The following is a 20,078-nucleotide window of genomic DNA, read 5'->3' as shown; positions in this document are numbered from 1 at the left end:
GTGGGAAAGAGAGTCCTTGTCCCCTAAGGCGGAGTCACTCCCAGTGAGGTCCCAATTGCCCAGACCCCTTGCGGAGCAGGCTCACTCCCTAGCCTCAAAGGGGGATGGCTCCCCCTTGGGGAGAAGAGATGAATACTCTTGATTTGTCACACTACATCGTATGTGGGTAATAGTGATTCTAGCAATAAGTTCTCTGATTGGCTCCCGTGTTCCTTTCTGGGTTTGCCAGGCTCTGCATGTCCCTTGCCCACCATCCTCTCTTTTGGGTAACCACTCACACTTCTTAACACCCAGTTTGGGGAGTTTCCTGCTGGTTTAAATTCTGGGTTGGAGTGGAGTGTCTCCCCAAGACGTTTGTGGGGAACTGGTTCTCTCTTCTTTATCCATGCATCATTATATTTTATCTGTATGCCGGACTGCACCCTGTAATCCGTGTAACCATAAAAGTTATCTGTATGTATCTGTATTTTATGCCTTTGTAACTTGCTAAGCGCCCAGGTGCCCATGGGTCCGGTGCGCTCTATAAATGAATAAACAATTACAATTAACTGGAAGCTTTAGGTTCTGATAGAGCATCCAATCCCTGATTCCTGTTTCTGTCATATATATTTTGCTTTAGCATCTGGCCCGCGATCCATGATGGGCTTTGTCCCTCTTCGCACTCCAAGCAGAGACTCCAGCTCTGTGCAAGGGCTCAGGGAGCTCCAGCCATGTATGTTTTCATCTCTGCTTAGCTGCCTGAGTGTGTGAGCTTTCTAACCCAGCTATGGTGTCTTTGCTGGCTTTCTATAGGAGGCACATGTGCTCTAGGTCTGTTTTGCTATCATTAGGAGTACTGCGGGAATTCTGAAGGAATCGCTGATTTACCATTTACAAGGCCACATTGTGGAACTGGTGGCTCACCGTAGCCCCCAGCTTACCCAGTCTCCCTCGGCTTTGTGATGTGTGTGATAAATTCACCACTGTGTATTTATCACACACATAATTTTGGTGTAATTTATAAATGTATTAATGTTGAAATTAATTGGGGCCAAATTACACTTCCCACTTTTAGCCCACCTCTTGACGTCTGTACCACTTATGATGCTCTTGTTTGATCCTTCTGATTTTGGTGAAAGGACAACTCTGATTTCATAACCTCTTCAATTACAATATTGTGGTGCATATTAAAAAAGGAAATGCCACCTCCGTTTTTAATTTAAAGGACATCATTTCACTTGGATAATCAATGTTTTAGAAGTCATGCAGTGCTAATCTGATTTGGGCTGCATTACGAGTTTGGTAATAATTTGGTAGTAAATATGCGGAAGTACTGCCAGACTTATTTATCTTTAGTGCCACTCGTCTATTGGCTTACGAGTGATGGAAGGGCGGCATAGATTCCGATTTTTGGAGTCCATCGTGGTAATTTCACTGTGGCAATTTGTGACCTTAAAGTAGGTGATTTTCTTCCAGCATAATGATTGAGGTAAATCCTCCACTTCAAGGTCAAACTCTGACTTTGGCACTGCGATAATAGAGAGGTAATTCAGTTACCACAAAATAAAGTAGAATTAACAGAATTGCTGCCATTTTTTACCACACCCCCGAACTTGTAATAAAGTTTCAAATCTCGTGTAATTCTCTTTCTGCCAATAAAGTTTCAATAATATCTTATTTCACTTCTTCATCGTTTTTGCTGTGCTATTTACAAAAGCTCTTGAAACATTCCTATTGTTTACAAAGTTTGCATTTTGTAGAAAATCCTTTTTAATTCCCTGTATTTATCTCTAACATTTTAGCGACTCATAATACAACGAGATACTTTGAAAGAGACCAACGAAGAGCTCCGATGTTCACAGATTCAACAGGATCATTTGAATCAAGCTGGTACCTTTTTTAAACCAAATTAATTTTTTTACTTTTACTTATACTGAAAAGAAAAATAATCCTTGTATTTCCTTTTAGGTGTTGCTGGAGTGACAGGTTATGCCAACCTTGCTGCAGAAATTCTGCCAGTGGAATATAGGTAGGAAAGAACTTTATCACTAATGTTAAGGTGTATAAAACCGTAGCACAAAATTCAATTATATATCTGCAAAATGTTTATTTGACATATTTTCTTTTTACAATCAGGCCTTGTTATCACTCCTATGCCACCCTTCCTTTCTATATTTGTGATGTCCTTTCCACAGTTTGAGACAACAAGTGCATTGTGTATTCTCAGCAAAAGAAAACAGGCTGTCCAAGAACTCTCCCTGAAATCATCATCAACTGTGGGGGCTTCAGAGTACATACATGTTTGTTTTTCATCAATATAGTGTGACGACAGCATTTTTCTGCTTCATCTATAAATTAATTTCACAAATTAGGGGGAAGGAGGCCACTGGCAATCACAGGATAGATTGTCACCCTTTAGGCTAGAAACACAAATAGAAAGTCCCTATGGGCACCTCTTTAGTCTAGCCAAAGTTTTAAAAACGACCTTGAAATGTTTTTATTCTTGGGGACTAGCCCCAGATCCCCAAAAAAGGATATGAAGCAGTTATCAAAATAATCTGTTTTACACCTAGATTAGGGGCAAATTGTGCCACCCATCCAAAGATCACAGCCCCAATAGGAGTGCCTCTCCATACACCTTTGAGTCTCACACATATGGACATAGATATGCTATGATGGGTTATGTGATGGGAGTTCCCCAAATGTAAGCGGCCCAAGGGGATGGTATTATTTTTGCGTATATACATTATAGAATGTGATGGTTGAGTACATAATCACAGCATCTCAGTAAAGCTAAAATTAACAAGACCTGGTTCCCTAACATCAAGTATGTCCAAAACGATTAAAATTCTAAGAACTAAGAATTATGTATACATTTACAGAAAAACTTAACTCTTAAATGTGATAAACCTTCACATTCCACACACATGTTTTTAAAGGTGTCTATGTGCAAGACCTTGTCTAGCCCCTACAACTTCCCCCGACGGCATACAATTTAAACAAAGGACATACACTTATGGAATGCCATGCAGGAAACAATTTAACATATAGCTTGGTCTTCATTGATGTATGAATACATGTTTGTTATTCTTGTGGCAACCTTTATCCCCCTCTATATGAGGAGTTCGCCCTCCAAACCCAAAGATGACTTCTTTTCAAGTCCATAAATTGAAATTCCTCAATATATGTAAATGGATCATTGATAATATTCATAAATTCAAAACAATCATTATAGAATTGTATTAAAAAGGGATTTTTAGTAAACAAGATCTTTTCATTCAGTATATAAAGAATGGAATCCTGTTTTGCTCTGTGAATTTTATAAAAAATCTTAATCTTCTCAGCATACATCAAGCATATGGGGATCATAATCCCAATTTTACTACCTGAATAGGAATAGACTTGGGAAGTCCTAACAACGTTTTCTATATTAGTATTCCCAAGTATTCATGATTTTAATTGGAATGTTAGTACCATACAGTACTGATGATAAAACCTTCTGTGTATTGTGATGAATTCAAGGATGTCAACACTTCTTTTTTTGGGAGAGGCCCCTCCTATGAGGCCAGGAAACAGCAGCCAATACCTGATCCTGACCCTGGGGTCGGCTATCTGAGGGAGGACCACCTCGGGGCAGGTAACTATGAGGGAATCCACGGCCAACAATGGAGGAAATCCCATATCCTCCTTTTGTCTTAAAGGGTTCTTCCACAATCCCCCATGCTTTAATGGCATGTTGTTACCCTCAATTTCATCTCAGTGTAAGGATGGAGTGTTTGGCCATCAAAATCCCACTATGGAGACTATGCGCACCACTTGAATGAGGAAGAGGCAGGGGGTCATGATGATTATTCCGCAGGTAGCCAATGTTCATTGCCCTCAAGTTATGTATTATTAAAACCTGATTTGCCATCTGAGACTATTGGAAATGCTAAATAACTTGCCAAATGCCCCTTCTAAACTTACTGACAACACCACTTCAACCCTGTTAGGGGTCAGAAATGCGACACAGACACAAAAGTTGCCACTTTATGAAATAAAAAGGGGTGAGACAAATACCTAACTTTCCCTAACCTAACAAGGATGTACCTGCCTAACAAACTAAGGCTAAAGAAAAATGACCTAGTATCCAAAAAGTATCTGACCCTCACATTAATATACACAACAACAATATGCAAGGTTTGTTTGGCCTTCTTAAACCCCACAAAATAACATATCATGTCAAACTCAAAAGTCATAAACAGTAATCCTTGTGACTAGGGTTGCATTCCCCTCCCCTAGATCAATTCAGGAATATCTGGCACAAAGTTCAGTTTCAAGAAAGTTCTGGGTAATAACAAAGATCCATTCAATGTAGCATACAACATATTTTCCATTCAATGGTCCTCATTACGAGTCCGGTGGTAACCGAGGCGGTAAAACCGCCTGGTTACCGCCGGACTCGTATTACCATTCCGCCTCCGTGACTCCCGGAAATACCAGGGCATTACGACCCTGGTGTCCCGGGAATTCCGGAGGCAGAATTCGGTAAATCCCCATTCCCATTGAGTCCCACAGGACTCAATGGGAATGGGGAAGTGGAAACACCGGCACCATCTCCTGATGGTGCCGGTGTTTCCACGTCTGCCTGCAGGTGGGTGGTGTTAAACCCACCAGCTCAGACCTGGCGGGAACATCACCTCCCGCCTGCAGGAGTCGGGATCGGGCGGTCCGGAATTAACAGTGGCGGCGGGTTTACCGCCACTGTTATTTCCGGACCGCCCGACCTGTAATGAGGCCCAATATATCCTTTAACTTGGCAATGTGAATATCTCTTTTCCAAAGGCTTGTTTACAAATCAAAGCAATTGTTCGTTTTTTCCACAAACTCATGCTTGATAAAAACAGGTGTTCTCCTCCAAACACCTCCTGCTTGGTAAAACAAAAGTCTCTTTCTCCAAACATACGTTAATTCATCAAATGCAAGTGTTCTTTTCTGAAAAGGCCAAGCACTTGTAAGTACATCATACTTCATCTTCAAAAGAAACACTTTAGTTCAAGATGGTTCAACAATTACTTTCTGAAATGCCACAGTTCAAGTTCAACAAGACAAGGTGATGGAATTAACTCTTCTTTTCCATCACAACCATTTACCATAACCACAGTACTTTAAATGATCTTCTCCCTGGTACGCTCGCCTGCCAGGACTAACTACAATTGGTCCCTTTTCTGGTTTACTTGGCTGCCAGGATAAAACTCCTACTACTACAATGTGTACTCTGTGCTGTGTTAAAGCTTGTTCTAAACTCTCCACACTAGAATCATAAATGAGGAGATTTGAACCAACAACTGTTTCTCTTGATAGTCTTTTGACTCAACTAAATGTGTAAATAACAAGGGGGGTCCTGGGAGACTCTCTGCCAGACATGAGTCCTGGTTACAAGAGCCTTACCCAGAGTCTTTAGCTCACTATCTTTCACAGAGAATAAATAACCCACACATATCAGTCTTTGCCCTGCCCTGGGGCAGTCCAGCACTGAAATGGTAGGCAATTCTCCTCTGAACAAGAGTACCAACAGCAACCCCAGACACGTGTGTCGGTCTGGTTGACCCTCATCAGTAGGGTGTAGCTTTGCCTCTCTAAGAATAGTGAGAAAGGGCTCCACGTCTGGATTACCCTAGTAACTTAGGGTGAGACCCAAAGTTACTTGAAATATGCAAATAACAAGGGCGGTCCTGGGAGACTCTCTGCCAGACATGAGTCCTGGTTACAAGAGCCTTAACCAGAGTCTTTAGCTCACTATCTTTCACAGAAAAGAAATATCCCAAACATATCATTAAAATACCAATAAAATCTTTGCGTCCTAAGATAAAACTTCAGAACATGTATTATGTAGGATTTTGCAATATCACTCTGTAGAACATGTTCAACTTCAAAATCCTGGATTGTATTTAGGCTACCTTGAGGACCAATATGAGTTGTATCCACAATTAAAAGATATCGTCAGCATGAGCCAACCATGGAGATGTTCAAACTCCTCAATTTTTGGGGGGAAATTTCAAATTTCCCTTGCCCTCCCTCCTCCCACATCCCAGCCCACCCACTTCCCCTGTTTGGCCTTCCTTCCATCCGGCCTCCTAGCTTGCTGCCTGCACCACTGTGCGCATTCCATTTCCACCAGGCATGTCGCAGGTGAGTGCAGCTTGATTTGACCCTCCTGGGTCTTGTTTTTGCCTTTCCTGAATATCTTTGAGGGCCCTGGTGTCCTCACTAGCCTGCACATCCCTGTCCCATGTTCTTTTTCCCTTGCCCTCCCTCCTCCCAGCCCGCCCACCTCCCCTGATTGGCCAGACCTCTACTCTTAACTGACTAAGGGCCCCTAGGCAAAGCACAGAACCTTATTGTGTCTGCAGGTGTCAGCTGGGGAAGCCAGTGACCAGCTGTCAACCATCAGCTACTAGTAAGGTAGGAGTGGTCCGGGTGAGGAGTAGAACCATCTGCAGAGATGGAGATATGATCTGATATGATAAGGCATTTATAACACGCCTATACACAAGTGTTTCAAGGCGCGACGCGGCAAGGGAGGGGAACAGAGGGAAGACAGAGACAACGATCCTACTAGGCCAGGTGACATTGAGATCGCGCAAGTGCAGAGGGGAGGGAAAGGGGGGAAGTGTGGGGGAAAGAGGGAGGAGGCAGTGCAATACATAGGATAACAGAAAAATAAATAAAATAAACAGTAAAATAAATAAAGGCAATAAATAAAGGTGCAGCCAGCTAGTAGCAAGTGCAGACATCAGGTGTTGTCAAGGGCTAGTAGGGGCTGTAGGGATACAGATACAGTCCCCAAGTGAAAGGGTTGCCAAGGGGGCAGTGCAGGTGTGCAACTGGCCTGGGCCCGAGATCAGGGGGTAGCCAGGTAACCAGTGCATTTTCAGATTCAGCCAGGAGATCAGCAGGGGAGAGAGAGGGAGAAAGCAGAAGCAAAGAGGAAGGTCTTGAGGTGCTTCTGGAACCGTAGATGTTTCTCCTCAAGTTTTCAGAGAGGCAGGGAGGCTGTTACAGAGGGAGGCCCCAGCAGAAGAAAGAGATCTACCACCAACTCGCTGGAGGAGTGGAAATCTTCTCTATGTTTGCTATTATCCGGCTTGATCATGGACCAGATAGATTTAATGTCATGCTTGCAGACGTATTTTATAATTTTTTGATTTTCCAAGTGGTGCATTTTAATTTAATTAATTTCACATTGTTTTTGTATGACGGAAGAATGCATTTCTTAACTTGCATGTACTGAACTAAGTTCTAATTATTATGGGCCTCATTACGACCCAGGCGTTAAGGGTTAACGCCGTTGTTAACCCTTAACGCCTATTCTGATTTTAGCGGCTGCTTTTAGCAGCCGTTAAAATCCATGGCGCTAACCTGCCATGATGCTAATTACGCCACCGTAATTCACGGTGGCGTAATTAGCGCCTTCCCCACTCCCATTATGCCCTATGGGGCAAAAATGGGAATGGGGAAGGGAAAATGGGAAATGGGGATTTACCGCCCCACTCACCTTGGAATGGGGCGGTAAATCCACCATGGTGTAAACGTAGTTTACACCATGGTGGTAAAGTTGGCGTAATTACCGCCTGGGTCGTAATGACCCCCTATGCCTCAAGAATCTCAATTCTCTATTTTTTTAACGTTTTATTGAATTGAACTGCAAGTTGAATGCCAACTTGTGATTACAATTGAAGGGTTTTTGTTTACTTACTAAATATTTTAAGTTGCGTAATATGATTTTGTTGACTTGTTCTTCCATTGCATTGCACTAGCATTCCTTTTTCCATTGGTAACATCGCCAACCTTTTCTGTTTCTTGTGCAATCATATTAGTAATTCGTAGACACAAATTATCTAAGATGCCTTTCTGTGTAATTTTGGCGGGATTCCAATATTAGCATACCAGTAGGTGCGTATCAACCTTTAATGCTCACCTGGTATCCACGGGGACGTCACTCAGCCTGTTCTGACCTCTTACAACCTCGAACCCTTCCCTGGAGTCTACTCGACTGGAGACTTGGCCTGAAACACAGGATTAGTAGAGTTTAACTCCCTATTGTCTCTGTGTGCTTGAACCCCTTCTTCCCCGGGTGCTACCCTTCCCTTTGATCCACAGCTTACCTTGTTTTCTTGGAAAGTGTGCTCTCCGTCCTGCTTTCAGCGCAGGGGCACGTTGATTGATGCAGGCTCGTTGCTGCCTAGTTACTTCACTGGCAAGAGTCCGACAGGTAAGTATAATGAGTCTTTTGAACAGTTCTCTAACTTCATTCCTTTCCTTCCTTAGATGATGGCCGGCGTCCGTGGATGGCGACGTGCTGCTGAGATGAGTAGCGCTGAAGGTGAGTGAGAGCATGAGGCGCAATGCGACCCATTCGTATTTGTATTGAACTGAGTTCTTTTTCTGTGTCTTTTAAATGCCGCGACGTTTTCAGCGTGGATGCCGGTTATGAAGAAGAAATGCGGTGAGTAAGTGCGGTATGCGGCGCCTCTAGATTTTTCCACGCTAACCTGGAGTGTATTTTCACTCTTGCAGATGGATGAGCAGTTCCGTAGACAGAGTTATTCCAGAGTGGCTGGGATTCAGGTAAGCGTTTGAAGCTCGTACAGTCTTTAAAAATAAGCGAAGATTTGCTGAATGCTTACTAATGCCTTTTTGTCTATTCTTTTCCCTTTTCCTTAGGAAACGGCGTGCCGGGATGGGAATGACACTGCCGAAGATGCCCGCAAAACAGAAGGAGCGATGAAAGATGGGCAGAAGCGCCGCAAGGTAATGCTGTTCCTAGCAGTGTTCTTGTTCTTGCAGGAGCTGAGCGCAGAAGAAAGATGCAGGCCTACTGGAGACCGATCCGAACACAGTGAGTGTCACGCTGCAGGTGCAGAAAACACAAAGCATGTTTCTCAGCCTGGGCGTGGCTTAAATAGTCTCTGAGTATCCCAGGTGTCTCTGGGCTGCACCACACCCAAAAGACTAGACTGCACATGCAGTTCTGGGAACCAAAATATGTGGGGGCATCCATCGTGTCCCCATCAATGCACTACAAGTCCAATCCCCAATGTTATCCTATGGAGGTGAGTGAGTCTGGTGCCACAAGCGCCAAGTCTGACTCCAAGTGGTTCTTTGGAGGGACGGAGAGGCCCTTGAGGGCCATGTAGGTGATCGTGGCCTGGCTCCAGCCTGACATCTTGGAGGACTGGGGACATGAGGGGCAGGAATCATGACAGCACTCCCCCAAAGGGCCCCTCTCAAGGTGGCTCTTCTGTCTGGTCCTGGTTTGTTTGGATGGTTTTAATGAAATCGTCTAAGCAAGCGAGGTGCATGGCTGTACTCACAAGGCTCCCATGTCCTGTCTTGTGGAACCCATCCCTTCCAGTCTACTAAGTAGTATAATTTGGATCTGACGTACTTTGAATCCAGGATGTCCTTGACTTCGAATTCTGGCTCTCCGGCGACTACTAGTGGCTGCGGTGGCGTTGCTACCCGGGTCCCTGGTTGAACAGGTTTAAGGAGAGACACGTGGAACACAGGATGAATCTGCATGTTTGACGGCAGAGCTAGTCTGATCCCCACAGGATTTATCATGGAGGTGATGGTGAATGGACCCAGGTATCTTGGACGGAAAGTTCGGGTTCCTTTAATGGACACGTGTTTAGACGCCAGCCAGACTTTGTCTCCCACTTGGTAGTTGGGGGCCTTTGCTCGGTGTTGATCAGCAAACTTCTTTTGGTGATTCTTAGCTTGAAGTAGGTGTTCAGCTGCCCTTTTAAAGGTTTGAGAAATGGTTGTGTGTAAGGTTTTGACTGCTGGCATTTCCAGGGTTGTAGGAACGTCCAACTCAGAAGTACGTGGGTGCCTGCCATACATGGTATAAAAGGGTGTCTGCCCAGTGCTGGTGTGTAGGGAATTATTAGAAACGTATTCAGCTATCCATAATAGGTCGAACCAGCTTCCTTCAACTTGGTGTAACATGCAACGCAGATACTGCTCGAGCGTCTGATTAGTCCTCTCAGTTTGACCATCCGTTTGGGGATGGTGACTGGTGGATAGCCGGATGTCGATCTGGGCCACAGAGAAGCATTTTCTACAGAAGTTAGATACGAATTGAGTACCTCGGTCTGAGACCAAAACTGAAGGAAACCCATGGAGGCGTACAATGCCTTCAAGAAATACCTTTGCCAGAGTGGAAGCATTTGGGAGCCCCTTAAGAGGAATGAAATGTGCCATTTTTCAAAATAGGTCCACGACCACAAGAATAGTGTTAAACCCTTGACTGGGTGGTAAGTCAGTAATAAAATCGAGGGACAACGTGTGCCAGGGTGCTGGTGGGATTTCCAATGGTTGTAATAGCCCAGCCGGTTTCTGCTTGGATGACTTGTTTTGAGCACACACTCCACAAGATAGGATGAATTGGATAATGTCTTTACGCCACGTGGGCCACCAATAATTCTGTTTTACCTTGGCTAGGGTTTTAGCGATTCCGGGGTGGCCCTCGATCAAGGAATCATGATAACCGGACATGACTTGTTCTCGTAGTTCTTGGTTTGGTAAGAATAAACGATTCCTGAAGTAGGGCTACTGATCTTTTATCATGTAATGTTCTCCTTGTTCACTCCACGCTTGTAATCTTTTATCATGTAATGTTCTCCTTGTGCACTCCACGCTTGTAATTGCTCCGGACTCATCAGGGTTTGGATTTCTTCATGTAATTCTTTCTGAGTTATGGTTGCTGTGATTCCTAGGAGCTTGTCACTCGGGATGATTGCTATTGGGTCAGGGGTCTGATACCCTTGCTCTTCCACCCCCATACGGGAAAGGGCATCGGCTTTCCCGTTTTTTTTACCCCTGGTCGAAATCAAATCATGTAGTCATATTCAGCAAAAAAAAGAGCCCAACGTAGTTGTCGTGAGGATTGGGCCTTTGCCGTTTTTAGGTACTGGAGGTTCCGGTGGTCAGTTATTATGGTGATTGTGTGTCTGGCACCCAAGAGGTAGTGCTGCCATGCCTTAAAGGCTGACTTAATAGCCAGGAGTTCTTTGTCTGTGATAGCGTAATTGTGTTCAGGGGGTGTAAATTTACGCAACCAGAAGGCAACAGGGTATAACTGGCCCGTTTTGGGGTCCTTTTGTGAGAGGACGGCTCCCAGAGCCATGCTTGAGGCGTCCACTTACACCAAGTATGGGAGATCAGGGTGAGGGTGGCGTAAGATTGGGGCAGATGTGAATCTTGCTTTGAGTTCCTGGAAAGCTTCCTTGGCTTCTGTTGTCCACTGGAACTTTTTGTTGCTTTTCCTTAGCAATGACGTGATGGGATGCACGATTTGCGTAAATCATGGGATGAACCAGCGGTAGAAGTTTGCAAAACCCAGCATACTTTGAACCCCCTTGAATGAATTTGGGGATGGCCAGTTCAGGATAGCATCTACCTTGTGTACATCCATTTGGATTCCATTCGGGCTGAGAATAAAGCCCAGGAATTCCACCTCGGAAACGTGGAATGAGCACTTTTCGAGCTTGGCGTAGAGCTGGTGTTGACGGAGTTTCTCCAATACAGATCGGACGTGTTTAACGTGGTCCTGCTTTGATGCGGAATATACTAGAATATCGTCGATGTACACTAGAGCACAGACATCAATCAATTCCCGTAGGACATCGTTCATGAAGTATTGAAATACTGCAGGCACGTTGCAAAGGCCAAAGGGCATTACTTGATATTCGTACAAGCCGTATTTGGTGCGAAAAGTGGTTTTCCATTCGTCCCCCTGTTTTACGCGAACAAGGTGATATGCCCCCCTCAGGTCTAGTTTTGTGTAGATTTGGGCATCTTTGACTTGATCAAGCAATTCAGGGATCAGTGGCAGGGGGTAGCGTCTTTTTACGGTAATCTGGTTCAGTGCGCAGAAGTCGCTGCACGTTCTCAAGTCCCCCTCCTTTTTCAGTACGAAGAATAGAGGACTGGCTGCTGGAGACTTCGAGAGACGGATGAACCCGTTGGCCATGTATTGGTCAAGATAGGCCTTCAGGTGCTGGATTTCTGGTTCCGTGAGTGCGTAAATTCGCCCACAAGGGATTTGTGCGCCGGGTATCAGGTCGATTTGGCAATCGTATGGTCTATGCGGTTGCAGTGTATTAGCCTGTTCTTTCTGAAAGACATCTTGAAAGTCCTGGTATTCACTTGGTAGGGTGCCGATTGCTACAGTCGCAAGCGTGGAAGTTCTGGTGTCTATTGGTTGTTTCTCTTGGCGATAACATGTGTGGGCGCAAGTCTCGGGAAAGGCCAATTCTTTTGCTCGCTAATCGATTCGAGGATTGTGAGCTACCAACCATGGCATTCCCAAAATCAACCGGAACTGTGGTGCCTTAATGCGGTCGAAAACGATAGATTCTTGGTGTCCATCCTGGCACAGAAGGGTTAAAGCTGCAGTGCATTGGGATACTGGACCAGAAGCTATTTCCGTGCCGTCGACAGTGGTAACAGTGTCAGTGGTTGATTTAGGGCGTAACGGAAGCCCCATCTTTGCTGCAAGATCCTGGTCAATGTAATTCCAAACGGCTCCACTCTCAATGTATGCTCTTACTGCGTGCATCCAAGATGGTTGTTGGTGATCGATCAAGACCACAGATAGTGCAAAATGGGAGGTCTGTAGTTCACTTTCTTCGCTCGACAAGTGGACCCCTACACTTGCCGGGCTGGGGAGTTTTCCGATTCCTTGATGGTATCTTCCTTGTCCGTGGCCCCTACCGTCCTCCTCAGTGGCTTCACAGGGCACTCTTTAAGGAAATGACCTGACCTTCCACAGCACAGACATAACTGCTGCTATCTCCTTTTATCCCTTTCCGCTTTAGTCAAGGGGGATCTGACCCCCACCCCCGATTTGCATTGGTTCTCCTGAACCTTCCGTTGTGCGGGCAATATTGTCCTTTGAACGCACATACACAGGGCGAGGGTACGGTCTGGTTCAATCTGCTCTTCGGTCCTGCAACCTATGATCCAGTTGAACAACAAGGTCAATGAATTCTGAGCAGTCTTTCGGGGGGTTCACTATTTGTGCGAGAACATCCTTGAGCTCCTCCCGCAACCCCTGATGAAATAACGTGGTTCTCTTCTCTACTGGCCATTCTGCTTCAACTACGAGTCTATTGAACGTGGCTATGTATGTTAATAGGTCTTGATTCCCTTGGCTTAGGGACAGAAGTTGTTTGTCTAATGCCTGCCCATGAGTACGACGGGCGAACAGCTTTTCCATCTCCTGCTGAAAGCCCCTGAAGTCATGCAGCAAAGGATCGTCTTGGGCCACAAAGGGTACAGACCAGTCCGCGGCGCTACCACTCAGGTAGGATAGCACAAAAGCGACCCGTGATTGGTCATTCGGAAAGGCCCCTGGTGTACAAAGGAAGTGCAGGCGGCACTGGTTCATGAACGTTGCAAACCTCTTGTGATCCCCCGTAAACCGTTCGGGCGGGGCCAACGGAACTTCCCCAGGAAGGGTTATCTGAATGGGATTGGCTGATGGTGCTGGCATCGAGGGCACGCTTCCTGGAAATGGTGCATGCCCTGCTTGTGACTGGAGGAGTTGCCGGCTTAAATCAGTGCATTCTTTGGCTACTATCAGCTCTCTCCTCAGGGTGTTGGTTTCCTGCCTGGCTGCATGTACTTCGGAACGTAGCTGCCCCAACATGTGGGCTAACTGGTCAGTTTCTGACATTTCCTTGACGCCCAGGTGGATTTTGATGTGAGGCTTCGTGTTCTGTAACGCTCACCTGGTATCCACGGGGACTTCACTCAGCCTGTTCTGACCTCTTACGACCTCAAACCCTTCCCTGGAGACTACTCGACTGGAGACTGGGCCTGAAACACAGGATTGGTAGAGTTTAACTCCCTATTGTTTCTGTGTGCTTGAACCCCTTCTTCCCCTGGGTCAAACCCTTCCTTTTGATCCACAGCTCACCTTGTTTTCTTGGAAAGTATGCTCTCCGTCCTGCTTTCAGCGCAGGGGCACGTTGATTGATGCGGGCTCGTTGCTGCCTAGTTACTTCACTGGCAAGAGTCCGACAGGTAAGTATAATGATATTTTGAACAGTTCTCTAACTTTGTTCCTTTCCTTCCTTAATTGATGGCCGGCGTCCGGGGATGGCGGCGTGCTGCTGAGATGAGTAGCGCTGAAGGTGAGTGAAAGCGCGATGCGCGATAGGACCCTTTCGTATTTGTATTGAACTGAGTTATTTTTCTGTGTTTTTTAGGTGCCGCAACGTTTCAGCGTGGATGCCGGTTATGAAGACGAAATGCAGTGAGTAAGCACAGTATGCAGCGTCTCTAGATGTTCCCACGCTAACCTGGAGTGTCTTTTCCCTCTTTCAGATGGATGAGAAGTTCCGGAGACAAGAGTTCCTCCAGAGCGGCTGGGATTCAGGTAAGCGTTTGAAGCTCGTACAGTCTTTAAAAATAAGCGAAGGTTTGCTGAATGCTTACTAATGCCTTTTTTCTGTTCTTTTCCCTTTTCCTTAGGAAGCAGCGTGCCGGGATGGGAATGACACCGCAGAAGATGCCGGCAGAACAGAAGGAGCGATGAATGATGGGCAGAAGCGCCGCAAGGTAAGGCTGTTCCTAACGGTGTTCTTGTTCTTGCAGGAGCTGAGCGCAGAAGAAAGACGCAGGCCTACTGGAGACCGATCCGAACATAGTGAGTGTCACGCTGCAGGTGCAGCGACACAAAGCATGTTTCCCAGCCTGGGCGTGGTTTATATAGTCCCTGGGTATCCCAGGTGTCTCTGGGCTGAACCACACCCAAAAGACTAGACTGCACATGCAGTTCTGCGAACCGAAATATGTGGGGGCATCCATCTTGTCCCCATCAATGCACTACAAGTCCAATCCCCAATGTTATCCTATGGGAGTGAGTGAGTCTGGTGCCACAAGCGCCAAGTGTGATTCCAAGTGGGTCTTTGGAGGGACGGAGAGGCCTTTGAGGGCCATGTAGGTGATCATGGCCTGGCTCCAGCCTGACATCTTGGAGGGCTCGGGACATGAGGGGCAGGAATCATGACACAACCCTATCTTTTATACACAGTTCGACCACTAGAAGGTGTTCAGAGCATAAAATAAGTTTGGAGACTGTACTTAAAGCATTATCGATAGCAATCACTAGTCCTCCAGAGGGTCTTCCATCTACGGCTATAGTTGCAGATGATAAGTTAACAGTATAGCCATTTAGATAATAATGACCAATCTTCATGGTTTCTTGTATAAATATAATATTGGGCTTGTGTGAGTTGTGAACTGAGAAAAGCCACCCTTGAAAAGTATAAATCCACACAGATTCCATGATATCACAGTATAGTGATCTCCCCTAAGCTGGCTACGCAGAATTAACTGCTGGTTTTGATACAAAGCTAGATTTGATGAGAGGTTCGACCCACGTCCAATCTTTTATTGAGCCTGTAAGAGACAGAAACTGTGCAATGTTGTCTTTGTTCAAAGCCTGCTCAATATTACCAGCCTTGATTCGACTTTCAACTAGAGCTTTTTGAGGAGTACAATCTTCCATGAATTTCATTGCATCATCTTTCGTTTGAAAGAGTTGTATAGACAAACCTAGTTTGGCAAAGTCCAATCTGTAATCCCAAATCAGTTTTAGTACAATGTTGGAATGGGCCTTTCAAATCATCTGATTGTTATTATGTTGTGCTAAAGTAATCCAATCGAAATTTCCGATTTTAAAATTCTTAGTGTGGGAATCTGATTAATTATGCCCAATAAGAAGAAGCGATTAATGCGAGCAGTGGCCAAAATGTTAGAGTCACTCTCCCAGCTATGAGATTTGAAGTTTGCTGGGATACATCACAAGTGACTAATTCCCCTTCTGAAGGATTATTGTGTGATTCAGTAGCACCGGTGCATACACCTATGGTTGTCATCTTTGCAACTAAAGGCTGTTGATTATTCCCTAGAGAGGAGTCAACATTGGTTTGTGATGGTACAACGTCCCCATTATATTTACAACTTGTTTTTAAACTAGAGATGAGATTAGTGATTGGTAGTTTGTCGTAGGTAGTGTTCAACAATGGCAAGCTCACAGCTGGTGGTGGATGTAATGGGACCAATACAGGACCACTAATAAGTTGAGGCAAAGAGAGGTCAACTTTAGTTTGATTACTTCCTTTTTGCTCAGATAAAGATTGAGATTGATTTGTGTTATCAACAAGCAAATTAAATTTGTTTGAGCTCAGCAACCTCATTCTTGACTCAATAGATGGAAGAATATTGTCATTTGGGGGAGTGCTTTTTGTCAGCAGAAGACAAAGGGGTCCCATTTATTGCTGGCAAATTGAGTGAATGTGCAAGGTTAGCAACAGGCATGAGAGAAGTTAAAGATGCATTCTTCTGCGACTGTAACTTATGTCAGCCTGTTTCTTGGAGCCCAATTCATCTAAGTGCATGGAAGAAATGTGTATTTCATCTATGGATTTAAAGGGTACACTGTTCCTAATGTTGGGAACAAGAGATTCAATTTGTAGTCTTCATTATGCTTTTCAGGATTGCGTTTTTTTACTTTCGGTTTACTTACAGACTTCTTCACATGCCCAAAATCTCCTTTCAACTGTAAATGCACTTTTCTTTAATCGCTCAATTGTTGAAGGTCTAGTATCTCATCTACACTGCTGATGGCACAAAGACTTTTTTATATTTGAGTTATGACCGCTTATTTTCGTAAGGTGCAAATTCTTAGTTTTTTTGGTAGTGGACTCATTTAGACTTTTCCTTTGAGCTCTTCTATTGGCAGCTCTCACTTGAAGTCTTTTGTTTCTACGTGAGAGAAAGATTGTAGAGTTACCTGTGGACGTTTCAACTACAGCACTAGAATGATCGTGATCACAGATGTCAGTTAGTGCAGAAGGGATTTTCGGATGCAAAGTAACACCATCATCTGACTAATATCCAGCCTTTAACAGAAGTTTTTCTGGTTTTTGTTCACTAACATCTTTATCCTCAAGGGACTCGATTTTTATTTCAAGTTCTTGGATTTTGTTAGTGAGTGACTTGACGTTTTTCCACAATTCGAGTGTCTTGTGATGACAGATTAATTGCTACACCTGGGTCCCTCTCTGCATTCACTAAGTTAGCATCTTTATTAATCAAACTCTCCGCCATTTCCAAATCTGTTTGACATCGTTTGTGCGTAAACAATATCTGAGTAGTCTGCGTTTGTACAGATTTGAATAAAATGAGAGGTGAACAAGGAGCATGATTGGAAGATCCACAGGTCTCTCTAGCTGTCAGAAATCCCTCCAGTCTGCTAATTTTTGACAATATGTCTGATATGGTGATTTTGATTTCCCTAGTCTCCAAATGCATAACCTCATGCCCCTTGTCAAGGAGATTTAGTATGTGGGTTATTACAGGATAGGATTGTGAGTCTGAGGCCTCGGCATTAAGTGAGAAGTTGATGCTTGATGGTAACCTTTGCTCATCACTCTCCTTCCCCGAGCACCCACATTGAAAGTTGGCAGCAGGATGGGGTTCAACTATGGAACAGTTTGAAGCCCCCTCCATTTCATCAGTAATCAAATGCGACACATCTGCTGGTGAGCAAAAATCACGTTTGTCGAAACTACTAAATGAAGAAATTACTGAGGTAGAAAAGTTCGACCACCAAAAGTCCGACCCCCATTTATTCGCTTATGTATATGTGGGGGGGGGGGGTAAAGTTAATAAACATGTATAGGTGTAAGGTGGAGGGGCTATGGGGGATCTCCCTCCACACATATATATATGCAAAAAATGTAGAGAAAAAAAACAGACTTTTGGTGGTCGGACTTTTCATCTCGGTCATTTCACGCAGATCCTTTTATTTCTAAGTAAAACAGAAGAATATGTTTGTCTAGGGGGTTTGACATAAGGATTTTCTTTGGAGAATAGACTGATTTCACCCACATTTTTAGACTGAATTGACAAAGGAGCTCTAGGACCGAGGTAAAACCTAATTCTTTTCCCAAGTTCCGCCATAACTGCTGGTGCCAGTAAAGAAATGTCAGAAATAGGTTCGTTATCAAAGTCTACCATGTTGAGAGATAACAACCTCCTCACCGGGAAGCCAACATTGTGTGATTCTGTGATTAGGCACGGCTCGGAAATCTTAACTTCGTAGCTCTCATCAGTACAGCCATTTGATCGAGCAAGAATCCAACTCATAAAGAGAAATTGTCCCCGGAAGATAGCTCAGCTGCAACGTGCTCGCCTTGGAAGCAAGACGACACAAAGCAACACAAGTATGATCCCCGGGTCCGCGCTTAGAAACCTCTGGGTATTAAGCGCGTTATAAATAACCTATCATATAAACCTCCTACTTAACAATAGGGCACGTAGAGTCTCCTCAAATATTTGAGGGAAGAATTAAAATCACTTGTTAAGCCAGCAACTGAGCCACCCAGCGTCAAACAGGCTCTGCAGGCACTTCCGCTTCTGCCTTTTGTAGGGAGTTGCTAGATGTTGGGGGCGTGACGTGTAATGAGGTAAAAAAAAGCGTATTAAAGCATGTTAAAACGCTAGAAGTATACTATACACTATATAGCAGTGAAACTGCTAGTATTAATTATAAGCAGCATATGAGTCCATATGAGTCCAATTCTTAAATGAAACACACCGTTGAGGCAGTGTAGAAAAAGCATGCAGCACACGTTTTTCCAGGAGAACAGCGAGACGTGCAGGCTCAACAGGCACTTACGAATGGCACTTCTGCTAGGGCGCGCACGCTTGGGCACTCTCGCGCGTGCCTTTTTTATGGAGTTGGTAGATGTTGCAGGCGTGGCCTATAATGAAGTAAAAAAAAAGCATATTAAAGCGTGTTAAACCGCTATAAGTACACTATATAGCAGTGAAACTGCTAGTATTAATTCTAAGCAGCATATGAGTCCATACGAGTCCAATCCTTAAATGAGACACACCATTGAGGCAGCGTAGAGAAGGCATGCAGCACACATTTTTCCAGGAGAACAGCGAGACGTGCAGGCTCAACAGGCACTTATGAAGGGCACTTCCGCTGGGGCGCGCACGCTGGGGTGCACGCGCGTGCCTTTTGTAGGGAGTTGCTAAATGTGGGGGGCGTGGCCGTTGAGGCAATGTAGAAAAGGCATGCAGCACACGTTTTCCAGGAGAACAGCGAGACGTGCAGGCTCAACAGGCACTTACTATGGGCACTTCCGCTAGGGCTAGCCATCATTCTAGCCTGAAACCCAGCCACATAGCAACCTTACCTACACTAGAATAATTGTGCCGTCTGCGGAATGTTAAATTGCATTGTGAAACCTAGGCCTTTATCCCACTATACAGGACTCTTAAACCTAGAGGTGTTTTTATTAAATTGCACTGTGAAAATATTAAATTGCATTGTGAAAGAGAGGCCTTTCTCCCACTATACAGGACTCTTAGACCAATGTTTGTTTTTATTAAATTGTACTGTTTAAGTATTAAATTGCATTGTGAAACTTAGGCCTTTCTCCCACTATACAGGACTCTTAGACCTAGGTGTGTTTTTATTAAATTGCACTGTGAAAGTATTAAATTGCATTGTGAAACCTAGGCCTTTCTCCCACTATACAGGACTCTTAGACCTAGGTGTGCTGTCTCCATTGTTAGACTACACTGTGAATGTAGTGCTGTCTTTGGTTTTTGCCTTCTTAGCAAAGCGTTCAGCTAGCATACTATACTACTACCGTCTGAGACCTAGTCGTTTTGTTCAATTGTCTACTATTGTCTCGCCACCCCTTGTCTCGTCTGCTTGCACCCCTCTGTGCGTCTTTCACTAGTGTTCTCCCCTCGCTTCCCCCTCTCACTCCCCACCTTCCTCTTCTCTCCTCTCCCTACCTACTCTATGGTGCTCTCTGTCTCTCCTATCTTTTCTAACTGCTTCTCTATCGACTATACTGCTCTCCTCACTAAAACTGGTAGGAAGAAGTTTAAAAAGGACATCATGGTCTCCAACGCTGGCCTCCCTATTGCTGACACCTATACCAGTGCTTTCACTAGGCAAACCTTCACTGACATCCTCTTTGTCGTTCCCTCACCAGACATATGGACTCTTC

At 44.7% G+C, this 20,078-nt stretch overlaps 1 protein-coding gene across 1 annotated transcript in view; it reads left to right on the top strand.

Moving 5' to 3' along the window:
• The window catches only part of HOOK1 (hook microtubule tethering protein 1), a 1,744,708-nt gene that overhangs the window by 954,209 nt on the left and 770,421 nt on the right, over positions 1-20,078 (top strand). The window contains exons 13-14 of the mRNA XM_069642072.1: positions 1,782-1,869; positions 1,948-2,008. Coding sequence (XP_069498173.1) covers positions 1,782-1,869; positions 1,948-2,008 — 149 coding nt within the window. The remainder of the gene's footprint in view (positions 1-1,781; positions 1,870-1,947; positions 2,009-20,078) is intronic.

This window comes from Ambystoma mexicanum, chromosome 1q, assembly GCF_040938575.1.
Source record: "Ambystoma mexicanum isolate Mex_15411 chromosome 1q, UKY_AmexF1_1, whole genome shotgun sequence".
Taxonomy (NCBI): domain Eukaryota; kingdom Metazoa; phylum Chordata; class Amphibia; order Caudata; family Ambystomatidae; genus Ambystoma; species Ambystoma mexicanum.
The sequence above is the reverse complement of the archived record's forward strand: the minus strand, read 5'-3'. Positions and strand labels throughout refer to the sequence as shown.